At 41.9% G+C, this 25,526-nt stretch overlaps 1 protein-coding gene across 2 annotated transcripts in view; it reads left to right on the top strand.

Moving 5' to 3' along the window:
• Positions 1-2,072: 2,072 nt before the first annotated feature.
• The window catches only part of LOC126412172 (dual specificity mitogen-activated protein kinase kinase dSOR1), a 96,634-nt gene continuing 73,180 nt past the window's right edge, over positions 2,073-25,526 (top strand). Inside the window, exons 1-2 of one of the 2 annotated variants that reach the window (XM_050081651.1) lie at positions 2,073-2,634; positions 6,259-6,297. In XM_050081651.1, coding sequence (XP_049937608.1) covers positions 2,531-2,634; positions 6,259-6,297 — 143 coding nt within the window. In that variant the 5' untranslated portion in view covers positions 2,073-2,530. The remainder of the gene's footprint in view (positions 2,635-6,258; positions 6,298-25,526) is intronic. The other variant, XM_050081653.1, reaches the window with a different exon arrangement.

Genomic DNA, 25,526 nt, shown 5'->3' with positions numbered 1-25,526 from the left:
AAAACTGATTGTGAAAGCTGTTTGCGTTTTACATAATGTGATTGTGGACAAAGAGAATGTACTGAACAATGTGGAGTACAGAGACGTACTTCCTGGAGTTCAGCCATCAAGAAGAAACAATGCAGCTCCTGCTGAAGCTATCGAGATAAGGAATCTGTTTAAGCGTTTCTTTAATGAATAAAATATTGTGTAATGCAACGGACAATATGCTGCTTATGTTTTACATAAATAAGTAATCTGTTTCAGTGTTCGTTGAATGAAGAAAGTATTGTGTAATGAAATCAAATTGAAATGCAACTTATGTGTTCCACATTTCATTGCAACTTCTGTCCACAGTTCATCCAGTATGGTGATCTGCATGCCTCTGGTCCCAGATGGCGTTACGTTCAAAAACGGCTGAAATAATCATTTGCTTCAAATCTTCACTCATTTTTCGTGGCCTGTACAGAAACTGCATCCAACAAACAATATTGTGCGCGATGGGACACGAAAGTACCACAGGCGCAACAAGCTGGCAAACTGCGCTGTGCTAGAGTAACCTTGAAGCAGACAATTACAGTACAAGTTTCAGGCCGGGTGGCGATGGTCGTAGCCATGGAGGTAAAAATCCATGGTCGTAGCGCGAAACACAAACCAGCTTGATATCATCGCCTGGCGAGGATCGTAGCGAGTTGCGAGCAGCGAGCGGGGCGAGATGCGATGGTGCACGCTAAATGGGGCGGTAGTATTCTGTGGGTTTGATTCATCATCGCCGTGTCATGCCGGCGAGCAGCGAGGTGGCAGCATAAACGCGCCCTAAGACCACTTCACTTGACTGTACACTGCACAAGACTGAACTCTGCGTTAGCGCATGGCGGTTGACGTGTAGGTCGCGACAAGGGTATCACACTGGTGCTGAAAGACCTGAACTGGCAGACGCTTGAAGATACATGCGAACTATCCCGTGAAAATGTACTTAAAATATTTCTAGAATCTACTTTAAGTAGATATATTACAACCCCATACGGATGCTCCCATACGGATCGCAGAGACAACATTAGAATAATTACAGTACGGAGACATTAAAACATTCATCCATCCCGCGATCCCTACGGGGATAGCACGAGAGAAAACCCTAACTACTGGTACAGTGGGACACTCCCTCCGCTATGAACTTCACAGTGGTTTGCACGGTATAGATTTAGGTCAAGGAGACGTAGACGTAGAACATGTACACCTCCATAAAATATAGAATGTTTTGTGTTCAAATAGTTTCAAGTGAATTTAACAGCACTCAAATAGTGCGTGTACAAAACTGTGTTAACTTTGAAAAGTCTACCTCATACAGATAGACAACGATTTCGTCGCACTGAAATATACACTACCGCACAAAACCAATAAAAACTACAAAACAAGATCCTAGTAGGAAAGTAAGGAAATCTTTAGGTGAGAGCCGTCATAAAATGGATTTATAATACATAGCAAACGAGTAATGATTCGCCTGAAAAAAAAAATTAAGTCATACTTGTGGCTGGTTGCTATTTTAAAGTATAGCCCTTATGATTTCCCTACAGTCATTGTTCTCAGAATCTCTAGTTTCTACAAGATAACGTCAACCATTTTACAATGCACTATGTAGATATGCAAAGGCGAGAAACACTAGGCTGGACAAATAGCTGATTCAAACACATTACGCGCGTCAGAATTGCGTCAATATCGTACCCACACGGTACGATTTGTCTGCGCGGAGTTGGTTTGAGCAATTTTACTCAAAACTCCAGCACACCTATCTCGTATCTGCGCAAATCTCCAGTCCATTCGCTGACCTACGCAAATTTAATGTGCGCAGGCTTTTACGTGTGGACCGCCCTTTATATCTGGGTGTGACTTTGTGCTTTCACCAACCATAGTGCCCTTTTTTTGTTGTTCTGCTTTCGTTGTGTTTTTGATTCTTTGAATTGAACTCTGACGTGCTATTGTAAAAAAACGCCCCGTGGTATAACTAATCGGATACACAGAAATCTAGTTGTTTTTTAATGGCTGTAAATCTGGATGAGTAATATCTGTGTGTTGGTGTCGCAGAGATCATCTTTGCTATTTCGCAATCGTTCGTAAATATTACAAAAAAAAGTAGTAGTAGTTCTTGTGTTCGCACTGGCTGGAATGTTTACGATTTTAGTACTGTCACTCCGAGACAAATGTGTGGTGAATCCCTGTGTGTATGTTGCTTGAATAATACTGAACGGGATATGTTAAATGCTTGTATAATCTAGTAGTCGTAGTATCATACGAATTGTATCTGTAAAGGATTTGTGATACGTCGCCAACATGGGCGTGTTAACGCTTTTTACGTCGTGTGAAAGAATGAACTTGTGAGCGTGATTACCGCAAGTAATTCAACTGCAAGAGCTGTCAGAGTTTTACAATTACACAGGAGCAACATCTCGTATGTTGCGTGGTACAGGTTGGGATCTTCATTTACTTGTGGTGCGTATAGGTGTTGGGTTGAGAATCACTGTTAACCGACTACCAGCAGTCGGTTATCGTCAAAATGTCAAAAAATAAGTTAAATCTGACGTTGCCATCAGGCGCAATAGAAGCATCGCAGACAACACCGACCTCTCAGCCTACAGTGGACCCACCTGTTGTGCCAGAGTAAGTATAGTGTAATATTATAATTTTAATGGTGAATTTGTAATCCCAGCAAATTTATTGTTCAAACTAAAAGGTCGACAGCCACCTGCTTGAACTAAAGTAGTGCTGCTACTATTTTCTTCAGCCCCAATGCACTTCGTAGCTTGACAAATAAAGAACATGTAACATAACTCAACATTGAAATAGAATGTGTATAGAACCTAAGAAACACTTTCGTCTGCAAGATTATAATTTTAATCTTCCATATCTAGCTTTGTGTATCAGGACATAGTCTAACTGATCAAAAAGTGAGAAAAAATATTTTCATTCGAAAATTTTTCCCCCCTAAACTCGATAAGTGCCCGTTTTAAATCTATTTTTAAGCCATTTATTGAACATCATAGTTGTATGCTACACAAAGTATATTGTGAAAATACACAAATGCCTGAAGATGAAATTCGTCAAAAAATTTCACTACATCATAATAATGTTGTAAATATTGAATGGAATTTACGGATCCAGACATACAGACATGTAAAGAAGTCAAAGATGTTGATTCAATTTAAATGTTGTGTAATGAAATGGGCTGACAGTTTGAAAGACTTTCATATTATAGTGCTAACGCTAATAATAAAATAAGATTATATAGGCCTACGTACAAAGTTAGACAGACAGTCCTTGAGTTTATGACAAAGAAGAATTGAACAGAACCAGATTCAAAGGAAAAGAAATGTAGAGTATTCACAACCAATGGATCTGTAATAAATTATATAGCATTCCCTAGTCGAAGTTGTTCAAAGCTATTATTGAATGTTTTTGTATGGTTTCTGGCATATCGGGCACACTTCACCAAGTGTAATGAATGTACATAAACTTACTGTAGGTTTCTGGATGGGAGATACTGTTTCATCAAAGACTATTATTACAGCTAAGAAGTGTACACTCTAGAATGTTTGTGGGTAGTATGTATGCGTGCAATGATGGTATGAATAGTGTAATGCACATTTATTTTATTTCATGTTACTGTTGTGTTAGTGTAGTAATAAAGATACTCGGTGTGTTTCATGTTGATTTGTAGAACACACACACAGATTGAGGTTCCTGAATGTGCATAATAATAGATAGTTGGAGAGATATAAAATCTGTGCCAAGTCCTGGAATAGACAAGTAGGATATTGGGGATACCTCTGAATATTGCAGCATCAAATTTAGTTAAAATACTGTTACTTAATCAGAACAAATTGTGGACTAAGTATATTACAAATGTTTTAAGTCGGAAACAAATTGCATTGTATTGCAGTCGGGCTTTGTTACTGAAATTATGTAGGGAATCTGTAGAGAAGCTTAGCCACTCTTATGTAGTACTGACAATGCAGTAGAATTGGTTTAAACGCATAGGTAGAATAATTCCCAGAAGTATACTGGAAGGTTTCAAGATATTTTTCAGCCATTTACATCAGTCATAGTTGAAAGGGTATAGAAGAATCGGAAACAAAGGGTCCATATGCAGTACAGGAGAGAGGAGAGCGCTGTGAATATTGGATGAGGAATGGTGTGTTTTCTTCTTTGTTAAATCTATTAGTTCAAGTTGGGTTTGTGGACATTAACTTTTCTACAAGTTGTACAATTCAGCTATATCTTAGACTTAGACACATGTGTTAAAACAATTAATTGATGTAGCTGAGTTGTAGACAGGTATTATGAAAAGACTGTCACATATGAGCTTTTGGTCAAAGCCATCTTCAGAAAAGAAAACACACACATGCGTACATAAGTGCACCTCACACACACGCGCGCGCGCGCGCGACCACTCTTGGCCGCTCCACACAGAATGCAGCTTAAACATGTCAAATGGGAGCAACAGTCTGGAGTGGGGTGAAGGGGCGTATCAGGGTGTAGGTGGGGGAGAGGAATCAAAGCTGCCTAGAGGTGGTAGGACAAGGCTCCAATGTCGAGAAGCTTTGGGGTGGGATGGGAAAGGGTAAGAACCTAGCAAGTGGATTGGCAGAGTGCAGATCACGCTGAGGGTGAGTGGACATGTAATGGAAGGAGGTGATAGTACAGAGAGGGCACTAACAGTTGGGTGCAGGGTGTGGAGATGATAGGTTACCGTAGGTTGAGGCTGGAGGAGTGATTTTGGCAGTGAAGAATATGTTGTAAAAATAGCTCCCATCTGAGCAGTTAAGAAAAGGTGGTAATAGAGGAAAGAGTCCAGATGGCTTAGGTCGCGAAACAGAACTTTAGCATGTTATGCACAGCTGAATGTTGTGCCACAGGATGGTCCACTCTTCTCTTGGGCACTGTTTGGTGGAGGGCATTCATTCTGGTGGACAGCTGGTTGGTAGCCATACCAATATAAAAAGCTGAGCAATGATTACAGTAGCGATGGTATATGACATGGCTGCCTTTGTGGCTGGCTCAGCCTCTGATGGGGTAGAATAAGAATAAGACCATGACAGAACTGGAGCAGGAGGTGTTGGGCGAGTGGATTTGGCCAGGTCTTGTTTCTGTGGGGATTTGTGATTGATTGGGAATGGTATAGGGATGGACTAGGGTGTTGTGGAAGTTGAGTGGGCGATGAAACATCACTTTAGGAGGGGTGGGAAGGGTTTTGGGTAGGCTGTGATTATGTCATGTTGCCCTGAAATTAAGATCACCTTATCCAGTCTGGACTGTTGCTGCCATTTGACATGTTTCAGCTGCATTCTGGTCAGAGTGGCCAGAGATAGTGGTTGTGTGTGCAAGGTGTGCTTTCTTGTGTGAATGTATGTAACAGTCTTTTCATTATGCCTTTCTGGAGCTCAACATGTCATCTTTACAGTGAGTAGCTACCCTTTTCTTAATGTTGATGTTATTCCAACCTAGACTTTTCATTGTTTAATTCAGTTTGTATAACAGTGGGAATGTCAGAGCAAATAAAAGGTTTAGGCTTGAAACATAGTAGATTATGGACTGCTCAGCCGAGAGGAGAGAGGTGGAGAACCTCTGCTGTAACTATTGATTGATATGTGGACAATATTATGTACAGTAAGCATTACAAACAAGAAAAGAATGGGAGCTTTCGAAATTTGATGTACAGAAGAATGCTGATGATTGGGTAGATATATTTGACAACAAATCAGGGAGGAAGTAGCCTTATGGCGCAACTTGACTAAAAGAACGTGTAGTTTAAAGGATATGTCCTTAGCTATGAAAGAGGAGATAGTTTGATAATGGAGATGAATAAAGAAAATATAGGACTTCAATACAGTAAGCATCTTCAAATTTATGTAGGTTGTACTAGCATGGAGAGCTGCACCAAGGTAGTCTTTGGACTGGAGACTACAATAACAACATAATGCAAACACAATGCTACATGTATCGTGCAGTCGCAAAATTTCATGTCTTACCACTGTTTCTGAAGTTTTACAAAATCGTTGTATCCATAAGATGATCTTTTGTGGTCAGTCTACAATTTCAGTTACCGAAACCAAATACTGAATCCAGATTAAGACAATTACAATTATATGAACTTGTAAGTAGTTTATTTTGTGTCAATACACACTACTGGCAGATGACATAATAGTGTTAATGAGTTAAGTAAGTGTAAAAATATTTTTGATTTTATCATGCTGATGAAATCTGTCATATTCTTTTGTCTTTTAGGAAAAAAGTAACAATTTCTGGATCAGGATGTTCAAACAGGTACACACTTCCAGAGTATAACCTACCTGTCATATACTGTCATACTATTATATTTGCCATTTCTTTTTGCAGCATCTCTTTTTCAGCATGAGTACAATCTAGTAGAGTTGAATTCAGCTTCTGTAATGAATGAGTAATTATTTTTAAGTATACCCCATATATTTTAAAACACTTATTTTGCTTCAGTACTTTCCCTTTGCCAACTTTTACTGTGTGTGCACTTTTTCTTGTCATTTTAGATCTGTAGGGTTCTGAAGACATCGGGTTTCTAGTGCATTTATCTCTGTTTGGTGATAAACTTAATGATTAAACAATATTCTGTATGACAACATTGTAACAGACATTGTTGAATATTTACAATGTAAGAAAAGATAGATGGCTACTTACCACAAAGATAACACACTGAGTTGCAGACTGGCACAATTAAGACACTTTTTCAGCCATAGCCTTCATTGGAAATACAGAAACACACCATTCACACTAGCAAGCAGACCTCACATATACATGACCACCAACTCGGACAGTTCATGCCAGATTGCATTCTGGCCCGAGCTACCAGAGTTGGCAGTCATGTGTGCATGAGGTCTGCTTGCTAGTGTGAATGAATGATGTGTGTTTCTCTTTTTCTGAAGAAGACTGTGGGTGAAAACATAAGTGTGTCTTTTAATTCTGCAGTCTGCTACTTAGTATGTTATCTTTATGGTAAGTAGCAATCTATCTTTTCCTACATTGTTCACATTCCTGCCTGGAGTTTCCATTGCTAAATATTAGTTCATTTCTCTGTACTGTCTCCAGTTGCTTTATCATTGTATGAATGGTTAAATTCCTGTTGCATCAGAGGGTACTACTTACCACACCTCGATAAAGGAATAGACGACCTGTAGTGAGGGCTGCTTGTATAGATGCCCAGTATGAAGCACAAACCATTTACATAGAGCCTTTATTGTTTGAAAGACATGAAACTTGGTTCCTGTGTACTCTTCGCCCACATCAAAATTTGTATCTAAGAAAAAGTGCATATACTCTGTGTAAATATTATTTTAAATATATTTAACACCAGACCTTTTGTTCTTCTATAAACTTGATTCTTCATTATATAGGATGATGATTTGCATGATGTTTTGCTGAAAACTGATCTTGAATTTATTTTTGTCAACCCTACTTTTGATAACAGAAGTTGTGTGACAACAATATTGAAGCATTATTTTGCATAAGGTGGAGTATAAAGGTGCTGAGAGTACTCATAGTGCAGTTTTTATTTTGCTCTGTGGTATGTCATAAGGCACTTCATTAAATCATATACAGTCTGGCACATTATACGGAAGTAAGCTACTTATATGCAGAAAAAAGATGTATATCTTAAATATGCATACAGACAATGAAACCCAATCTTCTGATATTACACGTCTAATTACTTCTAGTTGTATATACATGTGTACACTAGAAGTCACTTCTGTAACTTCACTCACATCATCAGTTCTTTGCTATGCTCAGTTCTGATTATGTTGAGGCAATTGAAACAGCTCAAGGAACATTCATTCATATAAGTAGGCTATATTCTTTTAAGAGGCTCATTTTTTCATCATTTTCATTTCTATTAGCAATGTACCAATTTTTTTTTAGGTTGATATTGAGTACGTGTTTGATGCATGGCCTTTCTACACAATTACATATGAAATCACTCTTATTTAAAGTTTTATAATTATAGTTTTAGCAATACTGTGACTTCCCATTTTATATTTGCTTGCACACACTGCTGTCTCACAATGGTGATCCTTTCTTTGTGTACAATTTAAAAATGTTGTTGTAGTTCTTTGTTACATTCAAACAATGACATTTTAGACAGTGCTGTAGAATAAATTTCAGACTGACAAAAAAAAATTGTGTGAAGGATTTTACATATCAGTAAAAAGTTTCCCTATGTACAAGGTAACAGGGTCGATAGAAGCGTCCGATCCAACGCGCCGGCTTTGACCCGTGACGTAAGGGTGTTGTCGTGTGTGACATCATGACGGCGTGGAGTTTGGTTTGAGTGTGGCTGTCTCCAGTTCTGTTTTATCTTATTTTATTTGCTTTTCTGATCTGTTCGTTCTATCTCGTGAGATTATTATTATTATTATTATTATTATTATTATTATTTTTTTTTTTTTTTTTTTTTTTTTTTTTTTTTTTTTTTTTTTTTTTTTTTAACACTTATTACTTATTTTAATTATCTGTTTCCTCGAATTTCTGTTTTAGTTTATTATATTTATCTTTCTGATCTGTTCGTTCTATCTCGTGAGATTTTTTTTAAAGACAAAAAACACTAATCAGCTACTGAAGCATCTTTATCTTCTATGGGTTGCAGGGGTTACGACCCCTGGGGAGGTGGGTGGGTATTCATGCATGGCTGTCTTCACTTCCACGTTGTAGCTACGCAAGGCGTCTAAATTTGTTTATATTTAGTTTGCCCCCCACCCAAAACACCCCATTTCCCGCGCTTGTCCCGTTAGTGTCATTAGGCTTCTTGTGGAAAGTGTGTGTGTTTGTTTTTGTTTCCGCCATATTTGTGACGTCATGAGTCAAAGCAGACGGGTGGGATCGGACGCTTCCGTATTTCCAGGTAACATGAGGTGTACATTACTTCTCATTACCACCACAGCTCTAAATTTGTGCATCACAAGTTACTGGTGTACACATTTCGGTAGGACCTTACCTAGTAAAGTACCACAGTGTACTAAACAAACTTTGGATTGAGATCAGCTTTACTTGTGCATATGAATGGATTACTGCTGTTGAAGGACATTGCTTCAGAAAACAGAAGTCATGTAATTTAGCAGATCATTGCTGCATTTAATAATAGAGCATAATTGAACATTACAATATCTGGAAAATTTGTTCAGAACAAAGTTGTCAAGTATTGCTCATCCAACAGTAAAAACTTATGTAAAACTTTTGAGTATTTGGCATTCTAACTGTTTAAATTTGGAGTCCAAAAAATGAGTGTTAATGATTACATTTTGTAGACCTGTCTCAAAAATATACATCAGACAGTTATGATCATGTTGTCTTTCCAAGAGAATTGAAATCATTTTAAGTCTTAGATTTTCAGCTTCATGAATTCATCAAAATAATGCAGTGTTTCAATGAATGTCGCACCTATCATCTTCTGTTGACTAATCTTATAACTTTATTTTAGATTAGGTAGGTAATTTAATAAAAATAAATTTACATTAAGAGAATATAAGAAAAATCAGGAGATGTAGCATAAAAATTAAGCGCAACTTCTGTGCTTATGAAGATGATTATAGACCTACTGGCACAGAAGAAAGAAACAATTATTTAAGCACAATTCTCAAGCAAACGGTGGATTATGGTATAGGTGTGACAAAGACAAATTAAAAGAAAATCTGAAAATAAAACAAGGCAACTATGTAAGTGATGGCAAGAGTTTTAAGAAAATTATAATAAAGACAAGATAGAGTCCTGTTAATTAAACAAATTTATTTGGAAATATCTTTGAGGAGATGTGAAAAGAAGCTAGAAAATTGGTTATAGAACTGATGGAAAACAGTGAACATATGAAGAAAACAAATTTAAGATGGGAGGTGACACATCATCTAAAAGTTCACAGAGAATTGTTCAAGCAGTCCCAGATTTCTTTAAATGTTTCTTTAGTTGAAGAGGTAACTCAGAAAAACAGTTAGCTAACAGTGACAATAATGGAAGTCTGAACGTTAGGCCAAATAAGATGTATGAAGCCCTGTGAGGTACGTAGAATGGGAAGGTGTATGGAAGTGTTGCTGTATTTAAGATGGTTAAAGCTCAAGGTGAAGAGCTGCAAAAGGAACTTGCAAAGTTAAATGTAGATTTTTAAAATAACTGGTATGTTACTCAGTTTTGGATGTTCACCACATTGAATCTTAATTTGCAGATTTTCTGTGAAGGAAGACAATTTTCAAAACCCAGATCAGTACTGTACTTGCTCAATTTCACAAGAAAGGGCACTAACAAGGGGGGGGGGGGGGAATACACATATCCATAGACATATCATCCCACTCCCCCTAATGTACAAGATTCCACCAAATTTATCACCTAATGTACAGTAAAAGAAAATTAGCTTTTACTTAAACAAAAGAAAACCATGTTTATAATAATAAGTTGTACAGTGGTCCATTTGCAATGATGGAGTAGAATAATGAAAATTAATTAACACTTTGTGTGGAATTCACTATTAACTAAAGAATCTGCTTAGTGTATTAATCTCTTCGTCTCCCTCTACGATTTTTATACTCCACGCTGCCCTCCAATACTAAATTTGTGAGCCCTTGATGCCTCAGAACATGTCCTACCAACTGATCCCTTCTTCTAGTCAAGTTGTGCCACAAACTCCCCTTCTCCCCAATCCTATTCAGTACCTCTTCATTCGTTATGTGATCTACCCATCTAATCTTCGGCATTCTTCTGTAGCACCACATTTTGAAAGCTTATATTCTCTTCTTGGCCAAATAAGATGTATGAAGCCCTGTGAGGTACGTAGAATGGGAAGGTGTATGGAAGTGTTGCTGTATTTAAGATGGTTAAAGCTCAAGGTGAAGAGCTGCAAAAGGAACTTGCAAAGTTTCACTTCCATACATGGCTACACTCCGTACATATACTTTCAGAAACGACTTCCTGACACTTAGACACTTAAATCTATACCCGATGTTAACAAATTTCTCTTCTTCAGAAACGCTTTCCTTGCCATTGCCAGTCTACATTTTATATCCTCTCTACTTAGACCATCATCAGTTATTTTGCTCCCCTAATAGCAAAACTCCTTTATTACTTTAAGTGTCACATTTCATAATCTAATTCCCTCAGCATCACCCGACTTAATTCAACTACGTTCTATTACTCTCGTTTTGCATTTGTTGATGTTCATCTTATACCCTCCTTTCAAGACACTGTCCATTCCATTCAACTGCTCTTCCAAGTCCTTTGCTGTCTCTGACAGAATTACAATGTCATCGGCGAACCTCAAAGTTTTTATTTCTTCTCCACGGATTTTAATACCTACTCCGAATTTTTCTTTTGTTTCCTTTACTGCTTGCTCAATATACAGATTGAATAACATCGGGGAGAGGCTACAACCCTGTCTCACTCCCTTCCCAACCACTGCTTCCGTTTCATGTCCCTCGACTCTTATAACTGCCATCTGCTTTCTGTACAAATTGTAAATAGCCTTTCGCTCCCTGTATTTTACTCCTGCCACCTTCAGAATTTGAAAGAGAGTATTCCAGTCAACATTGTCAAAAGCTTTCTCTAAGTCTACAAATGCTAGAAACGTAGGTTTGCCTTTTATCAATCTAGCTTCTAAGATAAGTCGTAGGGTCAGTATTGCCTCACGTGTCCCCATATTTCTACAGAATCCAAACTGATCTTCCACAAGGTCGGCTTCTACCAGTTTTTCCATTCGTCTGTAAAGAATTCGCATTAATATTTTGCAGCTGTGACTTATTAAACTGATAGTTCGGTAATTTTCACATCTGTCAGCGCCTGCTTTCTTTGGGATTGGAATTATATTCTTCTTGAAGTCTGAGAGTATTTCGCCTGTCTCATACATCTTGCTCACCAGATGGTAGAGTTTTGTCAGGACTGGCTCTCCCAAGGCTGTCAGCAGTTCTAATGGAATGTTGTCTACTCCCGGGGCCTTGTTTCGACTCAGGTCTTTCAGTGCTCTGTCAAACTCTTCACGCAGTATCATATCTCCCATTTCATCTTCATCTACATCCTCTTCCATTTCCATAATATTGTCCTCAAGTACATTGCCCTTGTATAGACCCTCTATATACTCCTTCCAGCTTTCTGCTTTCCCTTCTTTGCTTAGAACTGGGTGTCCATCAAAGCTCTTGATATTCATACAAGTGGTTTTCTTACCTCCAAAGGTCTCTTTAATTTTCCTGTAGGCAGTATCTATCTTACCCCTAGTGAGATAAGCCTCTACATCCTTACATTTGTGCTCTAGCCATCCCTGCTTAGCCATTTTGCACTTCCTGTCGATCTCATTTTTGAGACGTTTGTATTCCTTTTTGCCTGCTTCATTTACTGCATTTTTATATTTTCTCCTTTCGTCAATGAAATTCAGTATTTCTTCTGTCACCCAAGGATTTCTACTAGCCCTCGTCTTTTTACCTACTTGATCCTCTGCTGCCTTCGCTACTTCATCCCTCAAAGCTACCCATTCTTCTTCTACTGTATTTCTTTCCCCCATTCTTGTCAATTGTTCCCTTATGCTCTCCCTGAAACTCTGTACAACCTCTGGTTTAGTCAGTTTATCCAGGTCCCACCTCCTTAAATCCCCACCTTTTTGCAGTTTCTTCAGTTTTAATCTACTCTTCAGTTTTAATCTACAGAGTCAGATTATAATGACAGTCAGATTAAAATGATGTATTATCACACCATCAAAAAGAAAATAGTATATATTAACAATTATGAACCAGTTGGTGAGATTTTGTATTAGGGCAATGGGCACAACAGAGGGAGAGAGAGAATGTTCTGAAATGCTGTGTGTCTGCAACAGTGTGTTATCAGTTTCTATTTATAGCAGCAAGACATGCAATTGTATGTGAAAACCATTGAAAACTAAGGCTTACATGGAAGAGGTGATTATGGCTGTAATGAATATGAAGATGTGGGGGGGGTCTGGATGTGAAGCCAGATGAATGCTCGATGGAACAAGGAAATACTTTACTATATTACAAAAGATAGAACAAGTGAGGTGACGCAGTGGTAAACACACTGGCAGTTCAAGTCCCATCCAGCGTTTCTAATTTGGGTTTCTGTACTTTCCCTAAATTGCTGAAAGAATTTATTTGAAAGACCACTGCCAGTGTTGTTCCCCAATCCTAGCTAGTGATCTTAATGTTGACAGGGTGAAAAACCCTTATCTATCTTCCTGTTTCCTTCCCACGAGATAAGAAAAGACTGATACAGTGACCTTACGAATGGTGGGCAATTTTATTTTCGGAGCTCCATTTAGTCATATTTGGTTAGATGAAAACAGAAAACAGGATAATGTAACTAGTACTGTGATCTGTTCAAGCATAAGCTTCCACATCTTTGTTCTGAGTTTGTGAGGATGTTGTTTTGTAACAGGAGCCAAAAGTTAGTCTATGAAACAAGTTGATGTGGTCAGATATGAAGAAAAGTTTTATTGCAGATAGCTTTGAACTAGTTGACACAGTCTTAATAAGGATATAGTGGAGTAGTAATAAAAGTGCCAAAATAATTAGACTGAGTTTGAGGACCTGGTCAATTAGCATGAGTTCAGCTGGTTGCAGATGGACTGGGAGTACTTTCACTTCTGGTATAGAGAGCTTTATGTAGAGGTGGATCTCCATTCTTGTTTGACTCTACTGTTGTAACAAATATTGTTGAGAGTTCTCAAATCTCATATACCCTGGTAGTATAGGAGATTGACCAAAGTCATTATGAAATATATTTTATTTGGTTGCTGCATGAGCTCATAGCCTTTTTACATAAGTTTAATAAACATAGCAGCGCATTTAGTCATCAATAATATATTCTACTTCACCATTTACCACAGTCTACCAATGCTGGGGTAACGTTTTGATTCTGCGACTGTAGAAATCGTGTTGTTTTGAGGTGAAGAACTTGGTAGTCAGTGCTCGAAGGGTACTTTCATCCAGAAAGGAGACCCCTTGAAGATTGTACAATAGAGAGCGTAAGCGATGAAAATCCGTGGGTGCAACATCAGGTAAATAAGGTGGGTATGGAATGCCTTCCCAGCTCAACTCCTGTATGGTGTTTTTTGTCATTCTGGCAGAATGAGGGTGGGTGTTATTGTGGAGTAGCATTTCTTCACACAATCTTCTTGGGCTTTATTCTTGGATTGTGCCTGCAGGATGTCTCAGTTGCTGACAATAAATTCGACAGTGATGCTTACACCACATGGAAGTAATTCATAGTGCACCACACAATTGCTATTCCACCAGATGCATAACATTATCTTTTCTGGATGCATACAGGTTTGGCTGGGCTTCAGTCATTCGTTTCATTTCCTTACGTTAGCATAAAGACACAATTTCTCATCACCAGTAATGATACAAGATAGGAATGATTGGAGTTGTTCACAAGCCAGTTGATGACAAGCAAGCAACGATACGCACTGATATTTGTGATTTTGGCTTGGAACATGTGGTAATCAAACACCTGATTTTTGAACCATCCCCATTGCATGCAAATATCGCACAATGGTGGAGTGGTCACAGTTCACCGTACCTTCAGCTATTGAGTTCACTAACATGGATCATTCTGAATGAATGCGTTTAAATGATCTTCATTAAACCCCGAAGGTCTTCTTGAGTCACAATGCTCCTTGAAATGAGAAAGTAATTTTCTTGCTGTGTTCTTTTCAGTGCATAAACTCAATACATGACACAAATGTTCTTGACTGCCTCTGCAGCTGTCACCCCTCATCCTGTCAGCAGATGGATATGTCAGAAATGTTCAGATTTCTCCACTTGTCACTCCATTTTCTAGTGTCCACAGCTCCACTCACCATCTCCAAATGATAAAACGACTATATTTAAAATCAAATAAAAAATTACAATCAATAAATAAACCCAAAGCAACCAGAATACCATCATGTGAAACAAAGACACTACAAACTTATGCACTAATCTAATATTTGGCATTTCAGTGGGAAAACCAATATTCCAATACACAGTGAAACCTCCGCAGACTGTATTTTATTGGCAGAACACTTAGAGGATGCAGCACGTCTACTGAAGAGAAAGTGTACACTACACTTGTCTGTCCTCTGATGGAGTAGTTCTATACAGTAGGGGATACTTACCAAATTCGATTGACAGAGGACATCAAAAAATTTTAAAGGAAGACAGCTCATTTTGTATTATCTCAAAATAGGGGAGAGAGTATCATGGATATGATACACAAATGGGGGTGGCAATCAATAAAACAAAGGTGCTTTTTGTTGCATCAAGATTTTTATCATGACATTTCAATCCCCATAGTTCTCGTCCAAAAGTAAAAATAGTTTTTTGACACCTGTGTACATAGTTTGTTTTTGCTGCACGCTATTTGAGAGAGGAATGATAGAGAAATAATTTGAAAGTGCTTCGATGAACTCGCTATTAGGCACTCAAGTGTGAACTGCAGTGCTGTCATACAGATGTAGCTTCTGTTTGCCATAACTATTTTCTTCTGTGACGCAAGAAAGGTTCTTACATAGCAAGGTTAACATACAGTAAAACTGTTCTGCTCGTCAGCCAAGTGATAGCAACTGTTACATTGCTCCAGCTCATTTCGTGCAAAGAGAAGATCTGAACTGTTTGGGCAGCTTATGCAGTTTGTATGAGCATCTGGTTTACTACAGATATGTGTTCGCTCACTTTAACTTGATAAGGAGTGATGGATGCAGTAACTGAAATTATATTTGGAAGATGCAGGGTTCACATCATCATCATCATCATTGTCTCCATCTGATCATCCAGATTTAGGTTTCCTGTGTGTTCCTGCTATGACGTTGGGCAAATTTCCTCAAGGTGTTTTGCCAGTCCTGGCTGGTTATTAGTTTATTAACTAACAAAGGTTATCAGTAGTGCTTACACAACTATTGTTTATTGGCTGATAACCTTTATAGTCGTTGATGGTCTGCACCAATGACGTGGAAAATACGAACAAGTTTCACGTGCACATGGTGAACATCGAAATCAAGGATAGCTGCACTGAATTAGGATGTGAGAGTGTTAAAATAAAACATTTAGTCCAGTCAACAAAGGAAAGTTAGTAATACCAAATTGTATAGTTGCGATTTATTTATTTATTTGCAATTGTAGGAGGGAGTGTCATGAACAACATACTAAAGGTCCCCACCAGTGGGATGTGAGTCTGGGAATGGGAGAGGTGTTTAAAGATCACTATTTTGTGTTTCTCATGAATAACTTGAAAACCACCATTTCTAGCAGAAATATTTTCTTGTGCTATATTAAACTACATTCAATTTCCGACAAGAAAAGTGCTATTCATTTTTCCTGTAGCAGTAATAGTTTCGTCTTGCAATGAATGTAAAAATTTCAGATGATTAGAAACAGTGCTTATGGTACAAAATTCGTATTAATTGTTGAATGAAATGTTTTGAGAACAAATATTAAATGTGTGAACCATATCGAAGTGCATAGAGCTATATTAAGGCATAAATTGTGTTGCGGGGGTGTAACAGGGTGGAGGGTCAGGGGTGGAGGTTAGAAGCGCGAGAGGAGGTAGGTCACCAGATTGTGGCTATGCAGTTCCCTCTTTTATAGGTCTGAAAACTGAAGAGCAAGCACTCTCTCAACTCCACTACATTACAAGAAAAAACTGCAAGGTGTTTTAAACAGTTATTCCAAGTCTCTGCAGCACACCTTATGTCTCACTGGTGACAGTGTGCAGACATGCCGAAGTCATGTTTATTTGCCAGAAAGTGTAACAACACTGTGTGGACACACAGATGTCACTAATAATACTAACTCAAGAAACACATGTGGACAGAATCTCTGTAAATCTGTGCATGCTGTTCTACACTGTTAGAGAGGAAATTTATTTGTAATTATTCTGTATGGCAGTTGTAGCATTCTTCCACGAAATGCAACTTCCCCTATTATGAGTGCTGATTGCTTTTCATTTTACCTCCCCAGCATTTCATGTCCAGTTCTTGTACTTGAGTAGACAAAATAATTTTACTGAACTTGTGGTTATATGGTGGAATTAATTTCAGCTTGTAAAATGAGTACTTATTTGCACTTGTTAAGTGAGCTTATAAGTAAAATATGTTTCTATAAACAATGACTGAAAAGTGTACAATTTAATAAGTGTGATATTGTCAGCGACTTTTGTAGCGTTTGGTGGTGGTGTCACTTGATGTGTATCAAAGAATGACCAGAAAGTTACTCCACTTCTCTCACCATTAGTTGTGTTACTAGTAGACTGCATAAATCTCTTGCACTCAGGAGTTGCTGGCGCTTGTAGAGTGGGCTGCACTGAGTGGAGCAACTTAGCTCACATCCACAGTATATATTCCAATTTGAGTGTGAATACGTCTAAGGGAATGGGACTGATCATGTTCAAATCTAGAACAGCAATTGAGGTACATCTGTGCTTGATTTATGTTGAAGTATCTTAAGTTCCAGGTCACCTACTTCTGTTGCAGAAGGAGACAATTTAAGTCTCTGGGACTCTTCAGATGTTGGGAGAGCTAAGGCTGGGGTGATGCATTTGATACCCCACATGCTGTGAAAAGTATTCCAACCAGTGTGATAGTGGAGACGGTGGTATCTATTGACAGCATGTTATATCTCGGACAGGCTCTTCAGTATGGTAGACAGTTGACAGCTCCAGCTGTTGAGAATTTTTACATAAGAGCACACTTACCAACTGCAAATAAGTACTAATTTAATAAACTGAAAATAACTCCACTATTTAAATACAAGCTTAGTGAAGTTAGTTTGTCTACACACAGAAGAGAACTGGACGGGAAATGCTGGGGGAGGTATGGTCAGTCAGCAAAATGAAAAATGAGGGTACTCGTAGTTGTTGGAAGTTTCCTTGCCCAGAAAAATGCTATAGCTGCCACACTGGAAGACTAAGAACCAATAAACCCCTTAGCAGTGCATCACCGTGTGCAGAGATTTATATAGATTCTGTCCATATGTATTTCTTGTGTGAGAATTATTAGTAAATCATATCTGTAGTTCATTCAGTGTTAATGCACTTTGAGCAAATTAAACACTCGTGGGCATTTCTGTGCACAGCATTACCAGCAATTCATAAGGCGTGCTGCAGAGGGTCAGCATAAATTCATGGAACTCCAACTAGTTGCTTCTTGTGGCATAGTGGGGTAGGTAGAGTGGAGAATCACTTGCTCGTTCTTCAATTTGCACACCTGGGGAATTGCATGATCACATTCCAGTGACCTACTTTCCCTTGCACTTCTACCCTCCATGAGTCCCCCATTCCACCCTGTGACATTCCCAGAATACGATTTATCCCTTACCTTCAAGTGGGCATGCCATTTTTCATAATACAAGCAAGCACACGGTGTACTTCATACACATGTAAAGAACAGCTGCCTTTATGTTACCAAGGTAAACACAAATGAACAAAATCGGAGTTTGATCTTAGTTTAATTAAACAATGATAAAACAAACTTACATTACATGAGCTAAGTCAATATTTAACTAAACAATAGTAAAATAAGCTTTCATTAGGTCACTGTGTTGCCACGTATAAGTGTTACCCAACACTAATGACCCCTACCCCCTGTGGGTTCGGTGGTAAGAATAGGCCCCCGGTATTCGTGCCTGTCGTAAGAGGCGACTAAAAGGAGTCTCAACTGTTTCGGCCTTTAATGTGATGGTCCCCTAAGGGGTTTGACCATTACCTTTCCAAATTTTCAGTTAGTGCGTACCATTTGGGGAAGGATGCCTGACATGGTGTATCTTAAATCCATTTTGCCCTAAGATCTGGCACACCCGATATTGTCATGGAGTTGGACTCACACTGAGCTTCCGGCCACATCAGCTGCAGTGTTTTCCGGGTAGCATACATTCCCTCCATTGTGCACTTCCATTTTCGCCCTCGTGATATACATGGATATTCGACACCCAACATCCAGCACGGTAGCCAGTCCGTTGTGGTGGGGTCATCATGTACCCTCTTGGTGGTAGCCCCCTGACTACACAGGGATCGCACTGCTGATGCCTGAGCTGCTACCTCCCCACGTATGCCGAGGAGTAGATCCCTATCCCTCTGGGGCATCAGGATTCCTGGCAAAGGCCATCCTGCCAGGTGGTCTTTGCTGTGGCTGGGTGGCACCCCTAGGGAGAGCCCCTGGTTGGAGTGGGTGGCATCAGGGCGGATGACCCGCAATGAAGCATGGTACATCATCTCTCGCTGGTGGGCCTCCACCAGTAGTCTCTAAGCAATCGAGGTCTAACCTCAACAGGAAGAAATATGATCCGAGATCATTTCCCTCCCTGGACACTCCATGGGAGAAACATATGGCTAATGAAGGCAGTGGAGATTATTCACCCGGTACCTCGTCTGTACGCGAGTTGATGGTGAATCATTTATGTCGACCAAGCCCCAGTTTTTTGTGGAGCATTTAGAGGACAAGTTCGGGGAGGTGGAGGGCTTGTCCAAAAGGCGCTCTGGGTCAGTCACGGAGGTTGCTCACTTACGATAAGTTGGGGGATGTTTCCGTTACCATCACGCCCCATAAGAGTTTTAAACATGGTCCAGGTTATTATATTCCACAGGGATCTTCTTCTGCAGTTGGACGATGAACTGTGCGCCAACCTATAACGACGAGGTGTTCACTTTGTCCAGCGTGTCCATCGGGGTCCGAGGGATAATCAGGTGGCCACCCGGTGCCTTCATCTTGGCCTTTGAGGGTGACGTCTTACCCGAAAAGGTCAAGGTGATGGTTTACCGCTGTGATGTGAAACCATATATCCCTGCTCCGATGCGGTGTTTTAAATGCTGTAAGTTTGGGCATATGTCATCCCGATGTACTTCTGGTATCACGTGTCGAGATTGTGAGCGTCCTTCGCATCCCAATACTCCATGTGCCCCGCCTCCCATCTGTGTTAACTGCGGAGAACACCATTCCCCCTGCTTGCCGGACTGTAGGATATTCCAGAAAGAAAGGAAGATAGTGGAATATAAGACCCTGGACCGCCTGACCTACACCGACGCTAGGCGGAAATATGAGCGGCTACGTCCTGTGCCAATGCCATCAGCCTACGCCGCTGCTGCAACACTGGTTCAATCCTCTACCATGTTGTCACGTACAGTTGGCTCTCAGCTACGTCAGAATTCACCGGCCCCCTTGATTGTGGGGGACACTTCACCCCCTGTTGCTCCTGCTCCATCTACTTCAGGAGCAACACCATCCCAACCATCAGGGACATTAGTTCCCACTTCCCAGCCGGAGAAGCATGAGACTTCTTCGGCTACTCTCGCCAAGAAGAGGTCCCGTGGGGCCCTCCCATCCCAGGCTTTGCCCAGTGCCAAAGCAGACACCCACAAGTTTCTGAAGCAACCACCGGTCGTAGGGCCTCACCGTCGTCGTCCGTCCCTGAGACTGACCCAGTGAGGCCCTCCCAGCCAGACCCAACAAAGGCACAGCGCGCAAAGCAGACAAAGAAAAAGGATTCCAAGCATCCTGACCTTACGGTGGCACCCGTCCCACCGCAGCCTTTCAACTCTGCGTCTGAGGATGAGGTGGAGATTCTGGCATCCGCTGAGGACCTGGATCTCGCCGGTCCCTCAGACGCGATGGATAGCTATTGCACAGGTAGTCAATCGGTGGCAGCAGGGGCCCAGGAGGATGAGGTGGAGATTCTGGCATCCGCTGAGGACCTGGATCTCGCCGGTCTCTCAGACGCGATGGATAGCTATTGCACAGGTAGTCAATCGGTGGCAGCAGGGGCCCAGGAGGCGTAATCTGCCTCCCCAGTCCCTTCCCGCCTTTCTCAGCCATGGACAATGTCGTCCTCCAGTGGAACTGCGGCAGTTTCTTCCACCATCTTGCTGAGTTCCAACAACTTCTCAGCCTTCACCTTTTCTTCTGCATTGTTCTTCAAGAAACTTGGTTTCCGGCAATGCGAACCCCCGCCCTCCGTGGCTATCGGGGTTATTATAAGAACCGGGCAGCTTATGAAAGGGTGTCTGGTGACGTCTGCATCTATGTCCTTCACTCTCTTCACAGCGAGTCTGTCCCTCTACACACACCTTTAGAGGCTGTCGCTGTTCGGGTGTGGACGCAACAGGCTGTTACTGTCTGCAGTCTCTATCTTCCACCAGATGATGAAGATCCGCAGCATGTCCTGGCACCGCTGATAGCCCAATTGCCGCCACCTTTCCTGTTACTGGGCGACTTCAACGCCCATAACACTCTGTGGGGTGGGTCAGTGGCAACAGGTCGAGGCGCCACTGTTGAGAACGTATTGGTACAGCTCAACCTCTCCCTTTTAAACGATGGTGCCTTCACACATTTCAGTGTGGCACATGGCACGTACTCCGCCATCGACCTTTCGATCTGCAGTCCTAGCCTCTTACCTCTGTTCTATGGAGTGTGCATGACAACCTGTGTGGCAGTGACCCCTTTCCGATCTTTCTGTCACTGCCACAGCATCAGTTTTCTGGGTGCCCTTGCAGGTGGGTTATGAATAAGGCTGACTGGGACTTGTTCTCCTCCACTGCCGCTATTGAACCTGTTTCTCATGAAGCCAATGACGCGGTGGTTCACTCAGTCACCACCGGCATTGTTACTGCTGCAGAATCTGTCATTCCCAGTTCTTCTGGGTCCCCTCGGCGGAGCACTGTGCCTTGGTGGTCGCCTGCGATCGCCGAGGCGATTAAAGATTGCCGGCGGGCGCTCCAGCTTCACAAGCGGCATCCATCTTTAGGAAACTTCATCACCTTTTATACGGCTCCGTGTGCGGGCCCGCCAACACAAGCAGGAGTGCTGGGAACGGTATGTCTCCACCATTGGCCTCCATGTCTCTCCATCGCAGGTCTGGGCCAATAGCCTCTATGGCTATTGGACCCCTGTCAGCGTCCCTGGGCTCTCACTGAATGGAGCAGTTTGTACTGACTCCGACGTAATTGCAAACCGCTTGGCAGAGCATTTTGCTCTGAGTTCTGCTTATGCGAATTACCCACTGTCCTTCTGCTCCATTAAAGAGTGGATGGACCGTCAGAGCCTTTCATTTTGCACCCACCATCCTGAATCCTACAATGTTCCATTCAGTGAGTGGGAATTTCACAATGCCCTAGCTGCTTGCCCTGACACAGCTCCTGGGCCAGATCGCATCCACTGTCAGATGCTGAAGCACCTTTCAGTGGACTGCCAGCGACGCCACCTCGACCTTTACAACCGTCTCTGGGTCGAGGGTGAGTTTCCGTCGCAATGGCGGGAAAGCATTGTTATTCCCGTTTTGAAACCTGGCAAGAACTCTTTGGAGGTGGACAGCTACCGCTCCATTAGCCTCACCAACGTTCTTTGCAAGTTGCTCGAATGGATGGTGAGCCGGTGATTGAGTTGGGTACTCGAGTCTCGGGCCTCCTGGCTCCGTCTCAGGGTGGGTTCCATAAAGGCTGCTCTGCTGCCAACAATCTGGTGAGCCTGGAGTCAGCCATCCGTATGGCCTTTGCCCGCCGTCAGCATCTCATCACTGTTTTTTTTGACATGCGGAAGGCGTACGATACGACATGGTGCTATCACATCCTCTCTACACTTCGTGATTGGGATCTACGGGGTCCACTGCCGATTTTCATACGAAATTTTCTGTCGCATCATACCTTCCGCATGCAAGTCGCGGCCTCACATAGTTCCTCTCAACTTCAGGAGAACGGGGTACCACAGGGATCAGTCTTAAGTGTCTGCATGCTTTTAATTACAATTAACAGGCTCACTGCGGCAGTGGGAACGTCTGTCTCTGCTTCATTGTATGCTGACGACTTCTGCCTTTACTACAGCTCCATTGGCATTGCCGCTGCTGAACGTCAGCTGCAGGGTGGTATCCGCAAGGCGCGGTATTGGGCTGTAGCGCATGCCTTCCAGTTTTCGGCTGCCAAGATCTGCGTTATGCATTTCTGCTGGTGATAAACAGTTCACCCTGAGCCACGGCTTTATCTTGCCGGCGAACTACTTGCTGTGGTGGAGACACATCGGTTTTTGGGAGTGCTTTTTGATGCCCGGTTGACTTAGCTCCCACATATTCGGCAGCTTAAGCAGATGTGTTGGCGCCATCTTAATGCTCTGCAGTGCTTGAGCCACACCAGCTGGGGAGCCGACCGATCTACCCTCTTATGGCTCTACCAGGCGTTAATCCAGTCCCGTCTGGATTATGGGAGCCTGGCTTATGGTTCAGCATCCCCATCTATGTTGTGGGTGCTGGACCCAATCCTTCATAGCGGGATCCGACTTGCCACTGGTGCTTTCCGGGCCAGCCCTGTGGACAGCATACTTGTGGAGGCAGGTGTCCCTCCACTGCGGTTACGGCGCCAACTTTTCCTGGCCTCATATGCTATGCACGTTTGTAGCTTGCCTGGGCATCCTAATTATCGTCTCCTGTTCCCGCAGTCAGTCGTCCAGCTCCCAGAACGTCAGCCCCGGTCGGGTTGTACGATCGCGGTCCGCATCAGAGAGCTTCCCTCCAGGCTTGGGGTTTTCCCTCTTCCACCTCCTTTCCGGGCCCCTCTGCGTACACCCCCATGGTGGGTGCCTCGCCCTTGCATCCAGCTTGAATTGGCACAGGGCCCGAAGGACTCCGTCCCACCAGAGGCCTTCCGCTGCCGCTTTCTTCCATCCTTGCCATGTATCAGAGCTCTGGCGTTGTTTACACTGACGGTTCGATGGTCGCTGGTCGTGTTGGTTATGCTCTGACTCTAGGGGACCAATATGAAGAACATCCATTGCCGGCTGGCTGCAGTGTTTTCACTGCTGAGCTGGTTGCCATCTTTCGTGCCCTAGAGTATATCCACTCCTGCTCAGGCGAGTCCTTCGTTATCTGTAGTGACTCCCTGAGCAGCTTACGAGCTATCGACCAGTGCTTCCCTCGCTCTCGTCTGGTGATGGCCGTCCAGGAGTCCCTCCATACTCTTGCCCGTTGCAGCCGCTTTGTGGTCTTTGTGTGGACCCCAGGCCATGTTGGGATACCAGGCAATGAACATGTTGACCGCCTGGCGAAAGAGGCCACCAGTAAACCATTTCTGGACATTGGCCTCCCGGCGACTGAATGGCGCAACCTGACCGCACCAAACAAACTCGGTCTTATCAAGGAGACGACGGATGTGTGGCAGTCATCCATGCGGGGCTCTCGCAAGGAGTCTGTTGTCCTCTGCCGGCTACGCATTGGGCACACACGGATAATGAATGGCCATTCCCATGAGGACCCACCCCTATGTCTCTGCGGATCCGTTTTGACGGTGGTCCACATTTTGTTGGAGTGTCCCCTTTCAGCTGTGCTCAGGCAGACGTTCGCGCTGCCTGACACGCTCCTTGCCCTTTTAACAAATGACACTGCCATGGCAGGCTTGGTTTTGCGTTTTATTCGGGCAGGGGTTTTTTATCACGTAATCTGAGTGTTAGTAATGTCTCTTTTGTTTTGAGTCTGGCCTTTGGCCTACGATTTTAGACAGAGCTTTAGTGTGTTTCTCGGTGGTTGGCTTTTCCTTTTTTTATCTCTATGGTCGGCCAACCACTGTCACACTCTGTATGATTTTAATTCGTTTTGTCTGATCTCTGTCTGCGTCTTTCTCGTCCTGTGTCGTCTGTCGTCTTTTCCATTGTTCGTTTTTATTCAGTGTGGGTGTTTTTAAGTTTTGGAACACGGGACCGATGATCGTAGCAGTCTGGTCCCTTTAATCCCCACAACCAACCAACCAACCAACACTAATGACCCACTCGAAGCATTAAACAGTGCAGCTGCAAACTGCATATCTTGTAGGTGACTGCCTTAGTGTGAGATTATGCTTCTAACTTGGAACCTGGGTCATTTTCTTACTCAGATCGTAAATTTTTCTTCATCTAGCTTGCTGTTTATTTTATATTACTGCTGCTCACTTGGGTGTACGACTACACAATTTGTCGCTGTGTTAACTGAATCAGTAATGAAGAAATAGGTAAAGGCTTGCAATTTGTAGAACAACAGTGGAATGGTGCAAAGCAATGTTTTCTGTGATTTGGCACTTTATATGCAGGCATGCGTGCTTGAGCGTTAATACGGCTTTACTGCACTTAGATGTGCTATGTATGTTTACTATTTGTTCTTAACCCACTTCAACAGTAAACATTAATTTTATACTATTAAACACTATTTTTAATAAACTGTGATTTTTTTTTTTTTTTTTTTTTTTCCATCCCCTGCAATGTGGATCTATTAGTCTTAGAGAAAAAATAAGACTTTTTTTGTAGGAAATTTAAGTTTAATTTAATGCTTGGAAACACTTTTGCTGGTAGCCACAGTTGTTGACTTATTCAAGAAGAACCTAAAAAAGTGGCCTTTAAACGTGCCCCCAGGTGGACACCCACACCCTATGTGTGGCGATTTTTAGTGTGTTTCTCGTGACACTCCTTCCTACCATTGTACAGAAATTTACGACTACACTGGGGTAATTCATCGGCAGGCAATTTCTGAGATGCTTGCTGTACCTCAACAGTATTAGACTTGCTCAACTCT

This window comes from Schistocerca serialis, chromosome 7 (genome assembly GCF_023864345.2).
Source record: "Schistocerca serialis cubense isolate TAMUIC-IGC-003099 chromosome 7, iqSchSeri2.2, whole genome shotgun sequence".
Classification (NCBI taxonomy): domain Eukaryota; kingdom Metazoa; phylum Arthropoda; class Insecta; order Orthoptera; family Acrididae; genus Schistocerca; species Schistocerca serialis.
This window is presented reverse-complemented; position numbering and strand designations above follow the sequence as displayed.